General features: G+C 35.2%; 1 protein-coding gene across 3 annotated transcripts in view; it reads right to left on the bottom strand.

Moving 5' to 3' along the window:
* LOC120326220 (uncharacterized) overlaps positions 1-19295 on the bottom strand; it is a 102331-nt gene extending 83036 nt beyond the window's left edge. For 2 of the 3 annotated variants that reach the window (XM_078111871.1, XM_078111873.1), the window contains exons 1-14: positions 19120-19295; positions 18471-18593; positions 17636-17704; positions 16918-17193; positions 15884-16274; positions 15256-15381; positions 14622-14710; positions 14155-14233; positions 13208-13349; positions 12151-12342; positions 11623-11695; positions 11258-11312; positions 9859-9944; positions 8817-8967 (exon numbers count right to left, since the gene is read on the bottom strand). In XM_078111871.1, coding sequence (XP_077967997.1) covers positions 8817-8967; positions 9859-9944; positions 11258-11312; positions 11623-11695; positions 12151-12342; positions 13208-13349; positions 14155-14233; positions 14622-14710; positions 15256-15381; positions 15884-16274; positions 16918-17193; positions 17636-17704; positions 18471-18593; positions 19120-19228 — 1961 coding nt within the window. In that variant the 5' untranslated portion in view covers positions 19229-19295. The remainder of the gene's footprint in view (positions 1-8816; positions 8968-9858; positions 9945-11257; positions 11313-11622; positions 11696-12150; positions 12343-13207; positions 13350-14154; positions 14234-14621; positions 14711-15255; positions 15382-15883; positions 16275-16917; positions 17194-17635; positions 17705-18470; positions 18594-19119) is intronic. The other variant, XM_078111872.1, reaches the window with a different exon arrangement.
* Positions 19296-19941: the final 646 nt, after the last annotated feature.

Here is a 19941-nt window from a genome sequence, read left to right as displayed (position 1 = left end):
TACTCACAGGACGAGTCTAATGAAAACGTTGCAGAAAAAATCAGTACCACATTGCAGCTACGGTAATGGAAAAAACCCTCACAACTCTCACGGATTTTGATCGTGCATGATAAAAATCGATAGCCGTTTGAATTCTGAGTATTGGGATAATAAGCCAAAACAAGTGAGATGCTGTCAGAGCTCACAATACATTTGTTTTGGTATAACTGCAAATTTGTCACTGTCATTTGGTTTTGCATGCTCAACGCGGGCACGAACAGAAGACGACGCGATTCTCATTGATTTTTGTGAGTTGTCTCCGAGGCCACGAAACAAAATGATGTGTTTATTGTCAACAAGTCTGCGAGACTGCAAGTCGTTCTGCCAAAAATCAAAAAAAGAAAACGGAGCAAAGTTATATATTTAATAACCAACTCATTAGCAACGACATTAAAGGTGGGTCTTCCTATATTTGATAGGAACCGATATTCTAAGAATTTAATTGTCATTCTTTAACATTTTGAACGATTTGAATGTAATTACTTACCCTACGTTATTTTACATCGTTAACTGAAATACATTGGTGTAGCATGTTATAAATTGATACAATGTATAACATGAAACGACGTAGCAAACATCGCGACACCGATATAAAGTATGTCGAAAATAATTTCAAACAAGATTGCACAAATTTGAATTTTCAAAAATCTTTTCCCGGCACTGCCCCCACACAAGCTCCCGTAACTGAATCCGAAACCAGAATTTCGAAAAGGAAAACGTCTTGTTTACGCAACGTATTGAATGCGATTAGCAACGTCACGGAATGTCCCCGTCATGAAGGCGATTCAAATTTTCACCAAGCATGACCCACCAATACAGCAGGCGCTTTCCAATAGCAGGAGGGCCAAGTCGGAAACGATTCGTAATTCAACACCGCAACTAGATTGACGAAAACATCCCACAGGACAATAGGAGGAATTTCAACATTGTTACTTCGGTGAAAACGGATAAGCGTGGGACATACATCCTACTTGATATTCCACGAGTTAAGCTAAAGCCCACATATGGCCTTTGTAAAAATTGATGGGATAAAGATCAATTTGTCTGGGGTCGCACAAGTCACTACACGGGTTCCTTGATCTAAATATAGAGCGTTATACGAGATGGCGTCAACAACGTAAAGTCGGGAAAACTTTCGGTGACGCAATTTGTGTAACTATGACAACAAGCCTATGATTTTGAAGAAATTGGTAGTTCGTATGCGTTTGGCCAGCTACACAAAAACCGAAAAAAAAATCCGATTGACTAATGGAATTTCATTAGTGAGATGAACGTAACACCAACAATTTGTTATTAGGTCACGAAGGATAATGATGAAGTTACGTATATATACACTTATATGAATAGAAACGTATTGTCTGGTGAGCCCGACCTAAATCCTCGACGCGCATTCTCTTTCTATTGAGCTACGGAAAGGGATAAAAATCTTGTCATCGACAAACTCACTAGCACCAACGTGCGGGTCGATTGCAAATTTGACATTCCTTACTGCTTCACAACGATAACAAACTTATTTCTTATTAAACACGGAGTGCACATATGATTCGTTTTGCTATATTGTTTTGTTGTTGTTTTGATGGCATTTATTGTTGGAAAAAATCGCTTCTCTATGAAACTATCCTTAGACCAATCGTTTTCAAAACTTTTGTATGAATTTGAACTTCAAAATGATTCAAGCAGTTATAAGGCTATTCCCAGCTTTTATTATTTTTAAATTTATGTCTTATGGGGTCTAATGGGGCTCGATATTCCACCCATTTCTACAAATATTGCGTCATATCCTATTTCAGACAAAGTAGGTGCTCACTGCTCAGTTGATGTGAATTGCATAAAGCGTTGGGACTTGATTTGCAACTTTGATTCGACGTTTTTGAATGATAGATTTCACTGTAAGTCATTTATAGATATAGTGTGTGTATTTTCTGAACTCTTGGAGTTTCAATAACGATCATACCCGCGTAAGAGTAGAATATGTTGTTCAATGGTAAAATGTAGTATCTGCTTCATCTTACTGAATTGTTACCAGGATTAAATCACTTCGCATCTCAAGTACAATATGGTATTTCACACAAACGTTCACGGAAATTTGGTAACAACAAATGCTCAATATGACAAACTTTCAAATGGAATTATTCTAAATTATCTCTAAAATCGAGTTTAATTCGTTCTATAGCACCGGTTCTCAACCAGTGGGCCATATCCCACTGCTTGGCCACAAAAACATTTTCAGGTGGACCACAAACCTATATAAATTGCTATGGTCATTACCAAATTTAGTTTCATTTGGTTCAATTCATTTAGTTTCATTTGGTTCAAATTTAGTTTCACTATGGTTCAATTTTTACTGTAGCAGCAATCAATGATGATGATGCTTTTCATTTTGATTATTAAAGTGAAATTGCTTATTTTGCAAAAAGAGTCTCTCGCTTTTGTTGTAGTTTTTAGGTTAGTGGACCACAGCATTTTTATGCAACGAAAATGGGCCACAAAATGAAAAGGGTTGAGAACCACTGTTTTCGAGATTCATGGTGTCCCTAAATAAGTTGAATGTAGTCTAAAAAATCTGTAGTAAAAATTCATGCTTGAGTGGGTGTAATACCTATCGGACATTTTAAGAGCTAGATAAATTATTTGTGAGTTCTACGCCGGCTTCTTCCCAACGTAACTAAATATAGATAGTAATAAAGACGCATCGACAGCGGCCTAAATTTAGAAGCAAAAGCGGACGTAAAAATATTTACCTTTCGGCGGATTCCTATCAAATAGTCTAAAAGTTTTATTTTAGCAACGTCGACGCAGCTATAACTCTTGTCTAAATATAAATATAGAATGAACGTGAAATTGTGTTAAAATAGGGCAAGATGAATAAGAATATAGAGGTTTGTCGCCCTTTACAAATGTTGACGCTGCGTAATGAACCGTCGTTGTGACGTACAAAATAAAGCCTAGGATATAAGCGAGAATAATTAACCTTCGCGATAATACGGCCTAATATGTCAGGAATTGAAATGTCAGAAAACCGTTTTGGGAAAATTACCAAGGACGGGGATCAGGCGATTGAAGTGGTCAGTGAAAACCTTAAAAGTGAGCGATTGCACATTTTGCTAAAAGCACATAACCTTACAAAATCTTTCTTGGCATTTCAAGCAGAAATAAACACGAATGGATGAAACTATCATAACGATATATCTCAACGGTACATCACATGTTAAGAAAGGAGTCACATATAGAAAACGAAAAATCCGGGAGCCAAAGTTGTTTTTCAAACCCAAATTTTTTTAGTCGAGTTAAAAATTTGTGAAATTAGCTGTTAAGGTCAGAGTAACAAATTGCAAAAAATACAACATACCATGAAGGATACGTTACATACTGCTATAGAACATGGCGGCAAGTTGAACAATGCAATCAATATTTGTATATGCCATGCGACGGTTTTATGGGCATGACATAGTTTAGTGTGATGATAATAACACGGTGTGAAAATATTTTATATAATCAAGGCTCATTATTTCGGCCATTCGACCTGACGATCGAAATAATTAAAAACTGGCTTTTAACTTCCGAAACAAAAAACTCCCTAATTTCAAAAATAGGATTTGGAGGTAATAAATTTAATTTGAAATTTATGAAATGTACAATTTATTATGCATAATAAAAAAAATTGCATAATGATAAATTTTAATAATCGAAATGCTGACTGGGAAAAAGCTTGTTATCTATTTTGAAGAATGTTGATGACATATATATTTTATATGATGTATATTTTCAGATATTTAATTGCATTGTTATATAAATTGTTGTATAAATACCTAATACAGTAAATCAGGGTGGTCCAAGGTTGTCGGCTCCGCGGGCCACGAATTTATTTTTTCATTGTTTTACGGGCCACAATAGTGCCAAGAATAGGTAAACAGTGCAATACAAAATAAACACTTTTATTGTGCAAACACATAGTTATCAGACATAGCCATCCCAGGCTAATAGAATCCGCATTTGATTTTTAGTTTTTTTATGACGCCTTTATTGTTAGCCTATATTTCCGACCAAAAAGATAGAAAGCCAGATAATAATTTAGACTGCCAAGCACATTATTCAACTTCGCTCTTTGCCTCAGCCAGCCATAACACTAGTCAATTCAGTGACATTAGTGATGAAACAATATGTCAAAAGATTTTTCTGATAAATTTGATTACGAAACAACACGAAATGCGATTTATCGATTACTCTCCGAATGTGACGCGGGCCACAGATAATAAAGCGGCGGGCCACATGTGGCCCACGGGCCTGGGTTTGGACCACCCTGCAGTAAACCATTATTGACACAGACAATGAACTATTTTTATGTATTTGTTATACAAATGACGTTGAGAAAAATATTGATGCAAATCAATTTATATCCATTTCGAGTTGTGAAATCAGTTATTCACGTAAGCGTAACAAATTGCAATTATAAAAAATACTACAAGATCATGACGACTAGGTCGCATACTGCTATACAACAAGGCGGGCAAGTTAAACAATTTTTGGCTCGGCGGTGTGGCGCATCGTGCTGGGCGTTAGGAATACGCTCGCCACCGAAGCTCTGCGTGGCGTTCGTAGATTCGAATTCCGTGCGGGGTCAAATATGTGCGAGCGGATTGCTGGACTGTTTGCCGTCGTAGGGTGGTTCACGTAACCGCTGGTCGGTTACGGCTTCCTCCACCATCAATTTCAATGCATCTGAAAAAACAAAAACTGGCTAATACCATACCCAATCCCATACCCGACATGCACTGGTAACCGGGGGAGAGTACGTGGTTCGCCATATGATTAAGCCGTCTTATCGGCTTTCCTCTCCCCGGGATAAATATGTAAATCCTATCTTATCGTATATACAAAACGGCGGTTTTCTGGGCTTTAATAGTTTAAAAATTTCGCATTTGAAGAAACTCAATTAAATGGGTTCATATCAAATCACCCATCTTCAGAATATATATCCGGGCAACGAGCGTTGTTTACCAAAATTTTCCTTTAAAATATATTTTCTTTAAGAAAATCAACAATTTTGAGTGGTTTCGGCGCAACATTCAAATGTGTACACTGGTTTAAAAAACTAATTTCTTCTTGTGGTATAAAGAAAAGAAAATGATGTTGAAAGTTTTAAGTACGACTATATCCTTTCAAACACGAAACATAGGTATACTACATCACCAACACGCTTTCAAGTGTGGTTCTGGCATGGCAAACTGTGGGTAACGGTAAACATCGTGTAGTTACCGGGATTCGATTTAAACGATTTAAATATTAGTTTATCTGATTAGTTTTATTATATTGAAGAGCTTCAGAGGATTTGGATTGATGAATACCGAAAATTATCAAATAGCATTTCTTGTACTAAAATGGTAATAATTTTAACAACACAGAGTTATGAAATTCAACATTTTAGTATAAGGAACTCTATCTTACTCTTAAACGAAAATGTGGTTTAAAAAAAAAACAGTGACGAATAATAAACTTCTATAATTTAATATGTAGACGTCAAAGTATTTCACTAAAGAAATGCGACAGTAAAAATAACTAAATCAGCTCAAAATGATGACAACTTGAAAGAAATAATCTAGAGTTGCAAGGCACTAGATTCACGATTGGATCAAGAACGAATTACCCCGAAAATTCTATAAATTTACCGAATTTTAAATTGTTGAAACTCCTGTCTATAAACAGGTCACAGATGTTTCCTATGGTTGGAGCATTATCCATCTTAAAATGAAGTACAGTTCTAAAGGCGGTTATTCATCTAATACATTGTATGATTGTATAAATTACGCCGGAGTGAAATCAAACTTATTGTCAAATATGCCATCTATATAAAATCCATTGAACTAGCGATTGGGACCATGTAATCACCCCTATACTGCTGTTCGCATTTCTATTTTCATAGATGTTTCAATCATGCTCATCTACCATGCAAGTCTAAAAATAAGGCGACAGGCATATTTACGCACAGCCATGTCACGCTACGTCACAGTCGCGCTAATTTTGAATTTACCACGCAGTACAAAAATAAGTATCTGTGATGATGTCTCTTCAACGATAAAAATATATATGTGTGACGTCAAATGTGACAATATTACATATACAAATATTATGTATGCATAAGTAACCAACTAAGTATAAATCTAAGATGATTGTTCTTCACATCTCAATTTATAAATATACCAAGCATATAGTAATATTAAGTGGAATTTATAAGTCTTTAAATCCAATCTTGTAGCAGCTGGCTTATATTACAAATAGAACTACAGGACTACAAAAGGTTAAAGGTTACAGAACATGAATGTGGAACAGGTCTATTCTATAAAAAAGTGTGACCATTTGCGTCATGTTGTGACGCAAAACAAAACCGCCTAATTTGAATAACAAACCAAATGGTTCGCTTGTGATGTTATCATTATTCTGCTTTTTGAAAAGGTTACACAATTTGTTTACGACGAAGATACAAAAACATATTAAACATGATATTACTTCATATCAAATGGCATATGAAAATTTGTCGAAATGGATTGAATCCTAGCGTAATGTATACTGTAATTGTAAACTACCTGTGCTGCGTGCTATAATGGTTACCGCAAGTTTCCTTTCAAATCTGATATTATTATATGCTCAGTATATTGTTAAAATATAATATATTACACGAGTAAAAAATATTCATATAATAAAAGGGTTTCGCTAATGAAGCCTTCAGTGTTCATCGTAATATTATAGTTCACATTTTTGGGGACATTTTCTGATAACACTCATATATACATATATTCAATTTATAGTGGTTCCGCGAGCCTCTGGAATTTTTCATTTGGGCTGCGTCCGACCAAAAGGATTGAAGGGCACCGAACATCGATTTCGCGTATATTAAAGTCGCAAGCGTATTTATTGTGGTGTAACATCTTTTGTTTGCATTTGCAAGCGAGTCATTCATTAATTAGAATAAAAACACTGTTCAACAGCGACTTTAAACGATGTGTTTTCAATATTACAAATATTAACAAGCGTTTAAACGGTTGCATATGCCAAAGTGTTTGGGTATTAAAAATGAATTTCTCGTATTAGGAGCCAAATTTTTTCAAACAGCAGGGGGTGTCGGATTCGATAGTAAATTTTTCCCCGACTTCACATCCATGTATATAACCCTAACAAAAACGCTATCAATTTGTTATTTACAAACTTATACAAGCACTACGAAAAAAAAGCAGAACAACAAAAATAGTCCCGTCCCGTCCCGTACTATGAATGCAAGCATATCGTCGTTGCTGGATATTTAATTGAATAAAAATAAAAAACGCTTTAATATCAATTTTTGAGACGATATATGAAGTAATGATGACGACAAGAAACTTCAAATGCGTTTGAAACCTTCGCGATAAGAATCATACACAATGACATGAGCTTTTGATATAGTGTGATATGAAAGGTGCACAAGCCTCAAGCAAGGAAAATTGCATACTGTAAGAAATCTCACGTGTAGGAACACTTTCTTATTTAAAAAATTGGTTTAATTAAGCACTTTTCAATGTATACGGCTTCGGTGGCTTGTTATGACGATATAAAAAAATTATATATTTGAATTATAAAAATATGTATCTAAGCAACACTTTTCTGTGTATTGCGCTATAATATTATGCTTCTTCAAATAGTCATCATATATATGGATACTGTAAACTTACATAGGAACTGGGATACGTAAACCTATTTAATTAATCACGGTTGTAAGAAAAACTTAATATTTTCGTTTTTTATATAACATGAAATGGGAATTTGGACAGCCCATGGTTGCCACCAACCCGCAGCCACCAATTTCATGCATTGACATAAAAATAAATACCTGATAATAATAATTTTTAATTTTATATTGTAGAGAACAAGCATAGCATTCTTTATTATCATGATCAACTGTCGAAAACGAAAACCACCAATCCCACTATATGGGATAAAAATTCTGATACAAAAACGTAAAAAGTGCAAAAGCAATAAAACGACAAGCTGTAACCACAGTAACCCTAATGGTTCTCGATTTGAGACACGTTTTCAAGGTTACTCCGTAGGATGTGAACCAAGATGGCGGATACCGGAACGTAGTATGTGTACCAGATTAAGGTTAGGCCATAATTTCAGGTACAAATACTACAGAGTCATTTGGCTAGTCCCAGAGTCGTAATAGACCTAAAATAAGGGAAATTGGAATAAAATTATGGCCGAACCCTAACCTGGTACACATACTACGTTCCGCCATTTTGGTTCGAATACTACAGGAGTACCTTTTCAAACATACTACAATCTGGATACCGCTACCTACTAATCATAACTTCGAATGATATTTAACCATCAAATTTCAATCTTATGAAACCTTCCTACGCTGAAAAAAAAAACGGCAGACTGTAACGACATCCAACAAAAAAGCTCTATCACACGCTTGTCATTGCACTTCTGATTATCCTGCAGTGTTCGCATGTTCAAATCCAATAGGGAATAATTATATGAAAGAGGGCGGATTGCTGTACTCGTCGTCGTCTGTAGAAAGGTTCACGTGATGACGTAACCACTTGTCGGTTACGGCTTCGTCCGCTATCAAGTACATGCATAATGAATAAATAACTGGCCAACTATTCTCAGGGGAGTCTGCGTCATATAATTATTCCCTCGTATTTCTTTACCCCGGGGTAAAATAAAAACTTGACCCTAAACCTGTCTGAAACATCTGCATGCAACGAGAAAAACACATCAAAATGAAACATTTCACTCACTTTTCTCTAAGCTTCTCTGTCGGACCTCTGACAGGCGTCAAGTCTGCAAGTGGATCTCGAAGTGATTTCATCCGATCAGGAATAGCTGGACTTGGACCGGGAGTGCTGACGTCCATTTGTTCGAGAATATTTTTCAGAAGGTAACCGTTACCTGAAATAAATGTAAGCATGCTATACATCGTATCTATGCATGCTATTTAACTTTTTTGTTCTGATCAAACTTGCAAACTTGTAATTTGCAATTTTTTAAACCCTAGGTCCTGAAAGAGCATGGATAATTAGGCAAACAGATCCAAACCCAGAATTTGTTGCCTACGATGACCTAACATATAACGCTTAATGTGTTAACCACTAAATTAGTTCGCTTCTCGTACTTTTCTAAACAATTGTAAGATTAGTGATTTTCATGTATAAAAGGACAAAACGAAGGAGATTTTGAACGAATTTGGCTTGATCATGCACATACTTTAAATCAATACTGAGTGATGATGCATGGAAATGATGAGCTTCAGCGAATTAAACTGCGCTGCAAACTTGTGGAAAATTTACAATTGGCTTTAACTCCGGGATGTAAAAAATTTTGATTCAGACTACCGTTTCCATATTGAGAAAAAATTGGTCTTGACTCCTTCGAATCGAATTATGATAATAAAAACTTTGCTGTATTTAAGTATTCTTTAATAGACTGTTAACTGTTAAGTACAGTGAGTAAACTCAATGTTAGTTCTGTAAAAAAATTTTGACTTCTACTAACACCATTGAAGTCTGAAATTCTAATTTGTGACTCCAGAAAATTTGAAAATTTCAACTCAACACTCAAGTTTGAAACTCGGGCTCCGGCATCAAACTCCCACTCCACAGACTTGAGAATCTACATTGTAAAGTTATTGAATCTAGTTGGATGAGAGAACCACAATTATATAAAAGTAATGAAACTATTAACAGAATATCAAACTGGTCACAAACAGCTTTTACTTTTTTTGCAATAACATTAAATTTTTCATAGATGGTTCCTGAATCAAGTTTTCTACATTGTACTAACCAGGTGACATCCCTTTAGCAGTTTTCTTTGTGTCGATAGGCAAGGGTGCTTGTGTACGAGGTGCTGGAGTTTGGAGAACATTTGGGCTGCAATATATTATTATGATAATATTAGAGTGTGTGGTAAAAAGTTTGTTCCAGAAATATTAATCGAGAACATTTTTGAATGAAAAGTAGCAAATGACTGAAAATGAAACGGCATGTGAAAATAGATGATTTCACTTTTATCATTTCAAAATTTGATGTCATCAATATGTGTGCAAATTTTTGTCATGGCCATGGTGAAATAAATTCGATATTCTGAGTAAAATATCTTTTTTTAGAATCTTACAGAATGTTAAAATGTATTATTTAGTTTAGGATTGGTTTAGAATATTTAGATAGGATTTACATATTTGTTACATGGGAGAGAAAAATCAATGTGATGGCTTAATCATATGGCGAGGTAGTGAAATAGTTGATCAGTTATTGTTTCAGATACTGGGACATGGTCGTAAAAGAAACTGTCACCGACCAGTGGTTACTTGGACCACCTTACACCAGTTGAGCAATCTTCTAGCACAGTGCTTCCCAAACTTTTTAAAAAAAATTCCATGAAGGACCCCTCGAATTTCTTTAATGATTCGCGGCCTTGTGCACTAACATGAAACATTTGAAGATTAAAACAAAAAAATCAGTGCGCCGTACGGTATAGTTAAAAACAACTCTTTCCACTTGCGTTTATCACGGTAAACCCTAACTTTACATAAGCTTCGTCATTTTTCAATTTCTTTTTGAGAGGCATCTTGAAATTTTGGTTACAGAGATGAAAAGTAAAAATATAGGCCAACGGTTACTATATGTCAAAAGCTAAATTTGACAGCCAAAATCTAAGTGCCTCTCTGACTATGCTCTACTTACCCAACGCTATTTACCTTTCAATATAAAAGCGTTAACAGCATTTAAAAGCGGACTGGCATATTTTATAAATTGCCCTACTGTAACTCCCTCCTGTACAAACAAACGTGCAAAAAGGCAGCGTCAGCCACACCTCTGCAGTTAGTTAGCTCTGTGGCCCACAGCTCTGTGACATCACAATGGGGCATCGTGATCGAAAGAGAAAGTGGGGAATCAATGTCCCCAGCAGTGATTGCAAAGCAGCAAATGCGACAAATGTGTATTTGCAAATTTAAGAAATCAATAATTGTATTATCAAACTATATGCCATATAACAGATTTCTCTCACGGACCCTCCGAAAGTGCTTCACAGACCCCAAAAGGTCCGCGGACCCTAGTTTGGGAACCACTGTTCTAGCACATGATTATGACCCTGGGATTTAAAACTGTACATGATAATCAGAGGCACAAAAGAAAGCTCCTAACTGCTGAGGTGTAATAAGCAAATCCTGTTTGCAGCTCACCTTTCTTGAAGACCATTGAATCTCACATTTCTTCCACCTGCTTGCAAGAAATTTCCTAAAATGGAGAAAAATATTTTTCTTTCTAGCTTATATATAATATTACGGTACTTATAATTGAACATGGTGATAGCAAATGTACAGTGCAAAAATAAAGACTACTCCACCAGAGAGTATTTCAATCCTGTATTTGCATTTATTTTCTATGACTCAAGGTTCATGTAGTACTTTTATGTCTTCTGTTTTAAGCTCGTTTGAAATTTTAGCCACTCTCCTAAATTTCAGTCTTGTTTGTTTAATGTATGATAATGTATTTTTTTCAAAAAAAATTACCATTTTCTTTTTATAAATATGAAAGTACAACTTACTTTTCTCAATTGCAGCACTGGAAAGCTTGTCTTGTGAATTTTGAATGCTTCCTATAACCCGAAGGAAATGAGTCTAAAATGCATAGCCAAGTAAAATTAGTCAAACGAAATTCAAAATTCTTGAAAAGTCTGTAAAACTATGTGCATGTGCTGTGTGGTTCAACACTTGCCAGACAAAAAAGACATGCAAAAATATATTACCACAATGTTTTACAAGCTCAAAGCCCGAATAGCGACATCTCATCGTGTTTTTTCACAAGAAAAAACTACGGCCTAGCATCAGAGTAATGGTTAAATAGATTGGCGAAGAAGCCATGACCAGTCAGAAGTTATGAGCACCTCACTATGGCAATATGGAGTCCAGTCTCTTTTTCACATAATCATACCAAGGAATTTGAACCTACGTCTCCCGCTAAGGATAACCAGCAAAGCAATAGCACTGCAGTCTACCAACTTGAAAAAATAACTACTGGTATTCCAAAGCACTACAAAAGGAAATATTTTTGCGTAATGACTACTATTTCGAACCTGCCATGCAGCTTGTTGTTCCTGCAATTGTTCAAGAGATCGGAGTCGTTGTGCAGTTAATTGTTCAAGTTTTCTCTCTAAATCATCGGCTCTGTCTTGTTGGCGAGATGTTTCTTGCTGTTGTTTCTGTTTTTCTAGTTCATCTAATTTCTCTGTCAGTCTTTTTACTTGAGATTCGAGATCGTGTTTCACCTAATTATAAGATAAATGTCGATAATCTGGTAGATAACAGTCGACCACAAAATTAATCGTATATGATAAGATTTTTATATTCTTCCCAGGGAAGAGGATAGACGATAACATGACTTAATCATATTATGGCAAACTCTGGATTCTCATCCCGTTATCAGTATTTGTTCGGAAAAGTTATGGAAACCAGTTAATTGTTTTAGGCGCATGGACTTGATGAACCACCCTACGCCTCTCATCAGTCATAGCCCGAACGACAAGAAGTCTATGAAACAGTTCAACCATACAACATAACATTGCCTCTCCAGAGGTTACAAAGCCAGGTTGGGTATGGGTATAGTAAATATCTGATTGGTGAGTGAAAACGTACCACTGCTTCTTGGCAACACCTTCAAAGCATTCCAAACCTTCTAATTTTCTGTACTTTTTAAACCTTATCTAGGGTTTGCTCTCCTGATTTCATAATCAGTTTTTATTTATTTGTTTTATTCAATCATTTTATCACCTGTCATCTTGATTATAAAGTCAGAATATACTTATATTGTCGCAGAGAAAGCGGTAACTGAGTAAAAAATATGTGAATTATGTTGAAGGTCTGATAGATTGCCAAAGCATTCCTTTTCGATAATGATAAAATATTTGAAATTTTTTTCTAATTCACTGTGACTCAAAGTGTGCAATTCAGCCTCATTCACTATTTTAACTTGAGTAATTTTTCATATTCTTTATCAAATCGTTTAGTTTATCTTCAGGTCCCTGTGATGGTCAGGTTTTAGATAGATTTGATGGATAAGAATGGTTATATACAAGGCAATATTTAATATTGCAGTAATACTGAAGTAGAACAAATCATAATTGATACTGGTACCTGTAACATAGGTGTAGCAGAGGCCATTGCAGCAGCAATTGCACTGGCAGTGGATACAACCCCATTTTCTTCTGATTGTTTGGATCTAGTTTTTCCTTCTATTATATTTGCCGTCACGACTCTCTTTGTATGGTTGATCAAACTGGAAAAGTGGAATAAATAGACTAAATTGGTTCTTATGATACTGCTTTCAAAAGTAGTTATTTTCATGAAAATTTTTAAAAATAGACAGTGTTGGTCTGTGATTTGTATGATAGGGCCAACAATTATAGTGAGAATAATTGAAGATTTCAATTTTAAATTGTAATTAGTACTACAAATAAACAAAAAAACAAATCTGATACTGACAAAAATGATCTTCAAAGTGTAAAGTATTAGTAATAGTGCCAAACCTAATAGTTATTTGATTATATTTTTATATTTAAACAGTATACATTTGGTAACATGGACGCTTAGATTCGAAAGTTAACGTGCAGAACCGCTGGACTGTTCTGGCGTATCCTAGAGTTCCACCTTACATGGAACACATGTCGAAAACCACTGCAATAAATAGATTGGACTCTGCTCAACACGAAATATTTTTATCCTTTCAGATCTGAATAATCTTCAGTGACTATTTGTATCATACTTGTGACTGCAGAGTCTGGGAAAATTTACAATCGACTCCCAACTCCAGGATGGAATAATATTGACTGACTGCGGTGGTGTGGATCATCGTGCCAAGCGTTAGGAATATGCTCAGCACCTCTGATTACTCTGCATGGGTTCGCGGTTTCGAATCTGATGCCGGGATGGTTATGTGCAAGAGGATTACTGGACTTCTCGCCGCTGTAAAATTTAGCTTATGCAAACTTTCCCGGTCCCGGCTAAAACTCCACTACTCCACTAAGATTATCTGGTCAGTATCACAATGACTCCACAAATGTGACATGAAACAAAATGCATACCCAGGTCCCTTGGCTTCGAGTAATTTCTTCTTTGCGATATCCTTATCAGATTTGATGATTTTTAAACTGCTATTATGTTCTGCAAACACACAAAAAATAATTTATATATAACTCTCTGATACACAAGACGGACACGCAGGACAGAAATTAATGAGAGTTGCCAAAACGTAAAATAAGGGCTAAAACTTGAGACATACAGTACGATACTACATGGGCAACCACAAATTTACAAAATTGTGGCATAAAATATAACCGAAAAACATGACAACATACTCTCCAATTGTGCTTCAAGCTTGGGAGGCTTGTGATAATATACACTGGTAACATAAATTTATTATTTGCAAGAATTTGTTATGAGGGCAATATTTTTTCATCACTATAAGTTCAATAAACTAATTCAATAAAAATGTGTTTTCAACATTTTCCCAAGACAGCTTTTTTTAAGTTCTGTTTTCCTATTCATGTACCTTTGTTTTCTTTATCTGACTCTTTGCCAACTTCCTCTCCTTGAGCAAGAGTTGTTCTTGGAGGAATAATGCGTTTCCTTTCATCAGATCTGCAGAAAATGTAGCATGAAAACATAATCACAAGGTTGAGCAATTGTTCTTATATGAAAAGTAGTTTGACAATAATGATATAAAGTTAAAATGAAAGATAATTTGAGTACATTTTGTGAATTCAAAACATGATTTTTCAACAAAATTTCTCACTTATATGCAAAAATTTATAGTAGCTATGCCGATAATAAACATGAACAATGTATGAATGCAAGCATGCTTTTTACATATCACATATATGGGTGACTAACAATTACAAAACTGTAAATATCTGACCATGACAAACATGTGAGATAAATTCAATGCAGAGCAAAACTTCATTTTATCAATTTTAATTATCAATGACACCGGGTCGATTGAAAATCTAACCGGAGTTGAATCGACGTAACTTTGATATTTAAAAGTCTTTATTTCACAGTACAGAAAAGATACAATTTAGACTCCCAACAATTAGGAAGTCTCTAATATAACTTTGTCCTAAATTTTGACTCCAACTAAATAGTCCCGATAATGCTGAAAAATCATAACTGAAAAATTTGCTTACATTCCAAGTTGTTTTTCACCATTTCCACTCGCATATGCAGGAGATTTGACTTCTCGCAATTTTTTCTTTGGAATCCTGACCTTTTGTTTCGAAGGATGAGGTATACGTGTTGTTTGTTGAGTCGGCCTTATAGAAATTTAAAAGAATAAGAGTTAAAAGCTTAGTTATGTTGGCATTGCGACGTGAAGATTTGGGGTTCAAATTCCGTGCCCCACACCTCACCCAGGGTGTAATGAATTGGGTAGGAAATACCAAACAAAAAAATTCCAGTTCCTCCAAAAACAGTAGCCCTACAGTAACAGTTGCTGCTTGTACGAAGACTTGGTTACTCCCGTAGTGTGTGTACCAGCCTACCAGGTTAGGCCATAATTTTATTCCGATTTCTATATTTAGTTCTATTACGAGTTCAGGGTCTGTCTGTGTTAGCCAAGTGAATATACCCCTTGCCCATAGGCTTCCCTCCTTTTACACAACTTGATGTAAAGTAGGCAAACAAAATTAGTCACCTCCACATTGGTACACCCACTTCTGGAACGCCGAGACTCCTTGGAAGTGAAAGGAATATAAAAAAGTCATATAAAAATCGGATTTAGGAATATTTTAGCATCAAGTATTGTGAAAATCTCACTTTGGGATAGGTTCAGAAGGAGTGTGATTGCTTTTTCTTATGATGAAGCGAGTTTTGGGTTGTCCATTTTGATTCCATTTTTCTTCGTCTTGCTTTACCGTTGAAAGACCAGTTTCATCTGGAACTTCTATAGTTTCCACCAATTTAGATTGTTGGGAAGTTGATTGTCTTAAACGTGCTGAATTCGGAATTTCTGGAGCCCGAGTTGACTGCTTCAAAACTTCACTTGCAGTAGAACTGTTTCCAGTAGAATTTTGTGGACTAGAAGGATCTGAGATGGATTTTACACTGCTAGTTAAAGTCTTGTGCTCTTTGCCATTATCAGCTTTCGGAATGAATCCACTATCTTCCAGTTGTAAATCTCCATCATCAAGATGACTACTCTGGTCGCCTATTTATAAATGTACAAATAAAAATTTACTGTATATTATATATTTCACTATATCTCGTCAGGCCTTCTCATATGAAATAAAAAAAAAAATAGTTATCCAAGAATTGGCAATGAAACATTTTACATAGCGCACAACATGGTTGTGTATGGAATCAGAGAAAATTTACAATCAACTCCGATTCCCGAAAATGAATCAAAAGAATTTTGACTTTATCTCATTGGGAAATTTCGACACAGACCTTGGCTCTGAATCAAAATTCGTTATATTCTTCTTTAATAGACTGTTAAGAGTGGTTAGACAACAACATAATTGTTTTTTTAATTTCTGTACAAAATTTTGACTTTTACTCCAAGAGTTCAAAATTTCGGAATTTAACTCAGAGAATTTTGGTATACGAAACTATCTTCAAATCCAACGGAAACATGCCAAACTAAAACTCTGCAGCACTGGTTCAGAATTTAATAGAAGAACTAATATAAAATCATATATGATACTTTTTAGATGAACCCTTTGTTTAGCGGCAAATAGAAAAACTCGATCATTGATTACATTACAAAACAATTAAAAAATACAATTGCTGCTTGTGTAGCGACATGATATGAAATGATTTAAAAAAAGAGAAATAGGCAAACAAAACCATACCCGGAGGAAATGAAATAGGTGAAAGGATAGAATCTCCAGGCAGTGTTCCTGTGGTAGATTTCAGAATTTCCAAACTCTGGGAATTGCTAGAACTTGACCCCTGATTATTCATCATTTTTTTCCCCTCTAAAGATGAGTGAGTATTTTCAAGCGAATCAGTAGACGGTGTCGAAATTGAGGAGATTGTGTCTGGCTGTCCACCCCCTACATCTAAAATGCTTATTTCACTCCTTGGTTCTTCTTCTAAAACAGTTGTGACATCAACTATTTTTCCATCTAGAAAAATATACAAAACATAAAAGATTGTATATCTTAGCAATAAGATAAACAGTAAAATCTAAATTATCCTCTCAATAAAATGATGTTGGATAAAATATTTATTGCTTTGGCAGAAAAGTAATTAGAAAGTGGTAAAGCATGCAAGTTAAAAATATGCCTTAACAATATATCCTAGATGAACTTATCAGAGCTTATAATTTGATTGTACAATACAGTAACAGCTGATCTGCTTAATAATAGACTTCGATTATATTTCTTAAAAGATAAAAGGAGATAATTTTACATATATCTGAAATTAATATTCTGCTAATAACATTTTTAAAATATCTCATGTATGTGTAGTCTTTGATGAATTATTTCATGAATTTCATCAATACCAAACACATTTTAATCATTCAGATAGAAGAATATTGAAAAACAATATTTGATTTAAATGAACCTTCGAGTTTTTTAACAGGATCACTCGTCACACTTTGATTAGATACTTCCTTGTGTAATTCATCATCTTCTGAAAAAAAAAAACGACAGTGCAATGCAACAAGCTATGTCGAAACTATCTTGGTTTATTGATCTACTGTTTAGACTGTTCGAGTCGAAATCCATGAAGTTCAACTCCATCGTTCATGTACAGCGCACTATGCTAAGCATTAGGAACATGCCTGCCATACCACATCTGAATACCCCGCGACGGTTCGCAGGTCCCAATCAATATGTGCGATAGGATTGAAGGACTTTTTGCCACAGAAAGATGATTCATATTACAACTGATTGCGAATTTATGCATCCAAAACAATGAACTGGTTAACTATTCCAATGCCCGACATGAACTGGTAAAATATTTATTATTCTTGCAATCAATATGTGCGATAGAATTGAAGGACTCCTCGCCACTGAAATATGACTCATATTACAACTGGTTGCGAATTTATGCATCCAAAACAATGAACTGGTAACTATTCCAATGTCCGACATGAACTGGCAAAATATTTATTATTCTTGCAATCAGCAACAAAAAAACTACTGAATTGATAGTGCCGGATATAAAATTGATCAATGAGTAATAGATATCCGCCACCACTTCACCGCCTAGTAACAGTGTTGGGGAAGCTCGAGTTCGACTTGAGTCACCATTCATTCGAGGCTCTGAGTGACTTGAGTTATCTAAATGTAAAGAGTCGAACTCATCAACAAACTCCCAGCAAAGCCCAATTCAGTGAGTGACTCGACTTCAGTGCTCAGCAATTTAAATACTCTTACTCAACACTGCTCAGTACCTTCCCTTTCTCCTGATGAGTGACTTTCTTGAGTATCCGACAGCATTTCCAGTAAACGCTTGTCAGCCTGATATTGAATCAAATTTTCATCATCACATTGTTGGTGTTCTGCGGCACCATTTTCTAAAATAGAAATCATAATCAAAATTTTTAATTTGTCTAAAAAAAAGACCATTCCGCGATAGAGGTATATAGATGTACAAAAAAAATCTAAAACCAAAAACATAATACGAAGTCAAGTTAGGGTCAGTATTAAATATGTAGTATAATATGAGTTCTTCAGCATCATCTATTACATTCATATTTTATAAATATATCATGGAACAATACAAAATAAGATAACTTAAAAAAGATCGAAGTAACATAAAAAATTTAGAGATTCAAAAGTGTTTGCCAAGAGAGTGACGTGCCATATTTAAATTTAAGACTCATTGGCAAGAAAAGAAGTCTAAATCTACTACAGAATATCAGGGGGCATTTGGTCAGAGTAAATTTTTGTTTTAATTGGGAGTCAGCTGTTGATTCTCCCCAACCTCGCCAAAAATCAACGTTAATCTCAATGACTAGCACTTCCAAATTTACTCTATTACTTCCGGAGTGAAGCATTAAGATAAGACAAAACGAACTTAAATTTCATTATTTATCTCACCCTCTTTGGTAGATTCTGTCAACTTTTTTACAGCAGCATTTGTCATCGACAAAAGCTCTCTCACGGCATCTTCAATGGAAGAAGTCACACTTGCTGGTTTTTCAGACATTGGTCTCAATATCTACCGTAATTCACAAAGAAATTAACATAAAAATAGGACTAGGATGCACCAGATGTATTTTAACTACTGCAAAACAGAAAAGAATATATGTCATCATATCACTAAATTATAACAAAATGTAAGGTTATGACCAGGTGTTGAAAATAGATATTCCTATTTTCCGTTGGAGTTCACTGTGTGAAATGCAGGTAATATTATGCGTAGACAGAGAGGGGCCTGCTGAACTGACTGCTATTTGCGACTGACTGCTGACTGCTAACTCCAATGCTGGTGCAATTCCTCCGAGTTCATAGCTCTGGCAAGAACTAACTAGTGCTTGTAATATTTATTCATATTATAATTTCCCTTTCGTTCACCGACTATCAATTACTTTTGTTCCAGGGCTTCCAAATTATCGGAACTATAAAGCTATCGTGCAAAATCAGTTTTCAATCCCGGAAAGTCGGCAAACGCGGTGGTTCCCCTTCCAAAATTTATTGAACCGTGATGATTGTAAATTTATATATAGCGGTTTGTCCCCAACCTTCGACCTTAAAGCTATTTTAGTATGATCACACCAACGACTGATCACACTAATGTACACATGCATCGTTTTGTTAATATGTTGTTGTTATTGTTGATCTTATTTGCCCCGAAATTTTTTCAACGCATATTGCAGTTATTGATAATGCTGACAGAATGTAATCCATTGTCTATCCCTA

This window comes from Styela clava, chromosome 4 (genome assembly GCF_964204865.1).
Source record: "Styela clava chromosome 4, kaStyClav1.hap1.2, whole genome shotgun sequence".
NCBI lineage: Eukaryota > Metazoa > Chordata > Ascidiacea > Stolidobranchia > Styelidae > Styela > Styela clava.
Note: the sequence above shows the minus strand (reverse complement) of the source record. Positions and strands in the feature narration are given on the sequence as shown.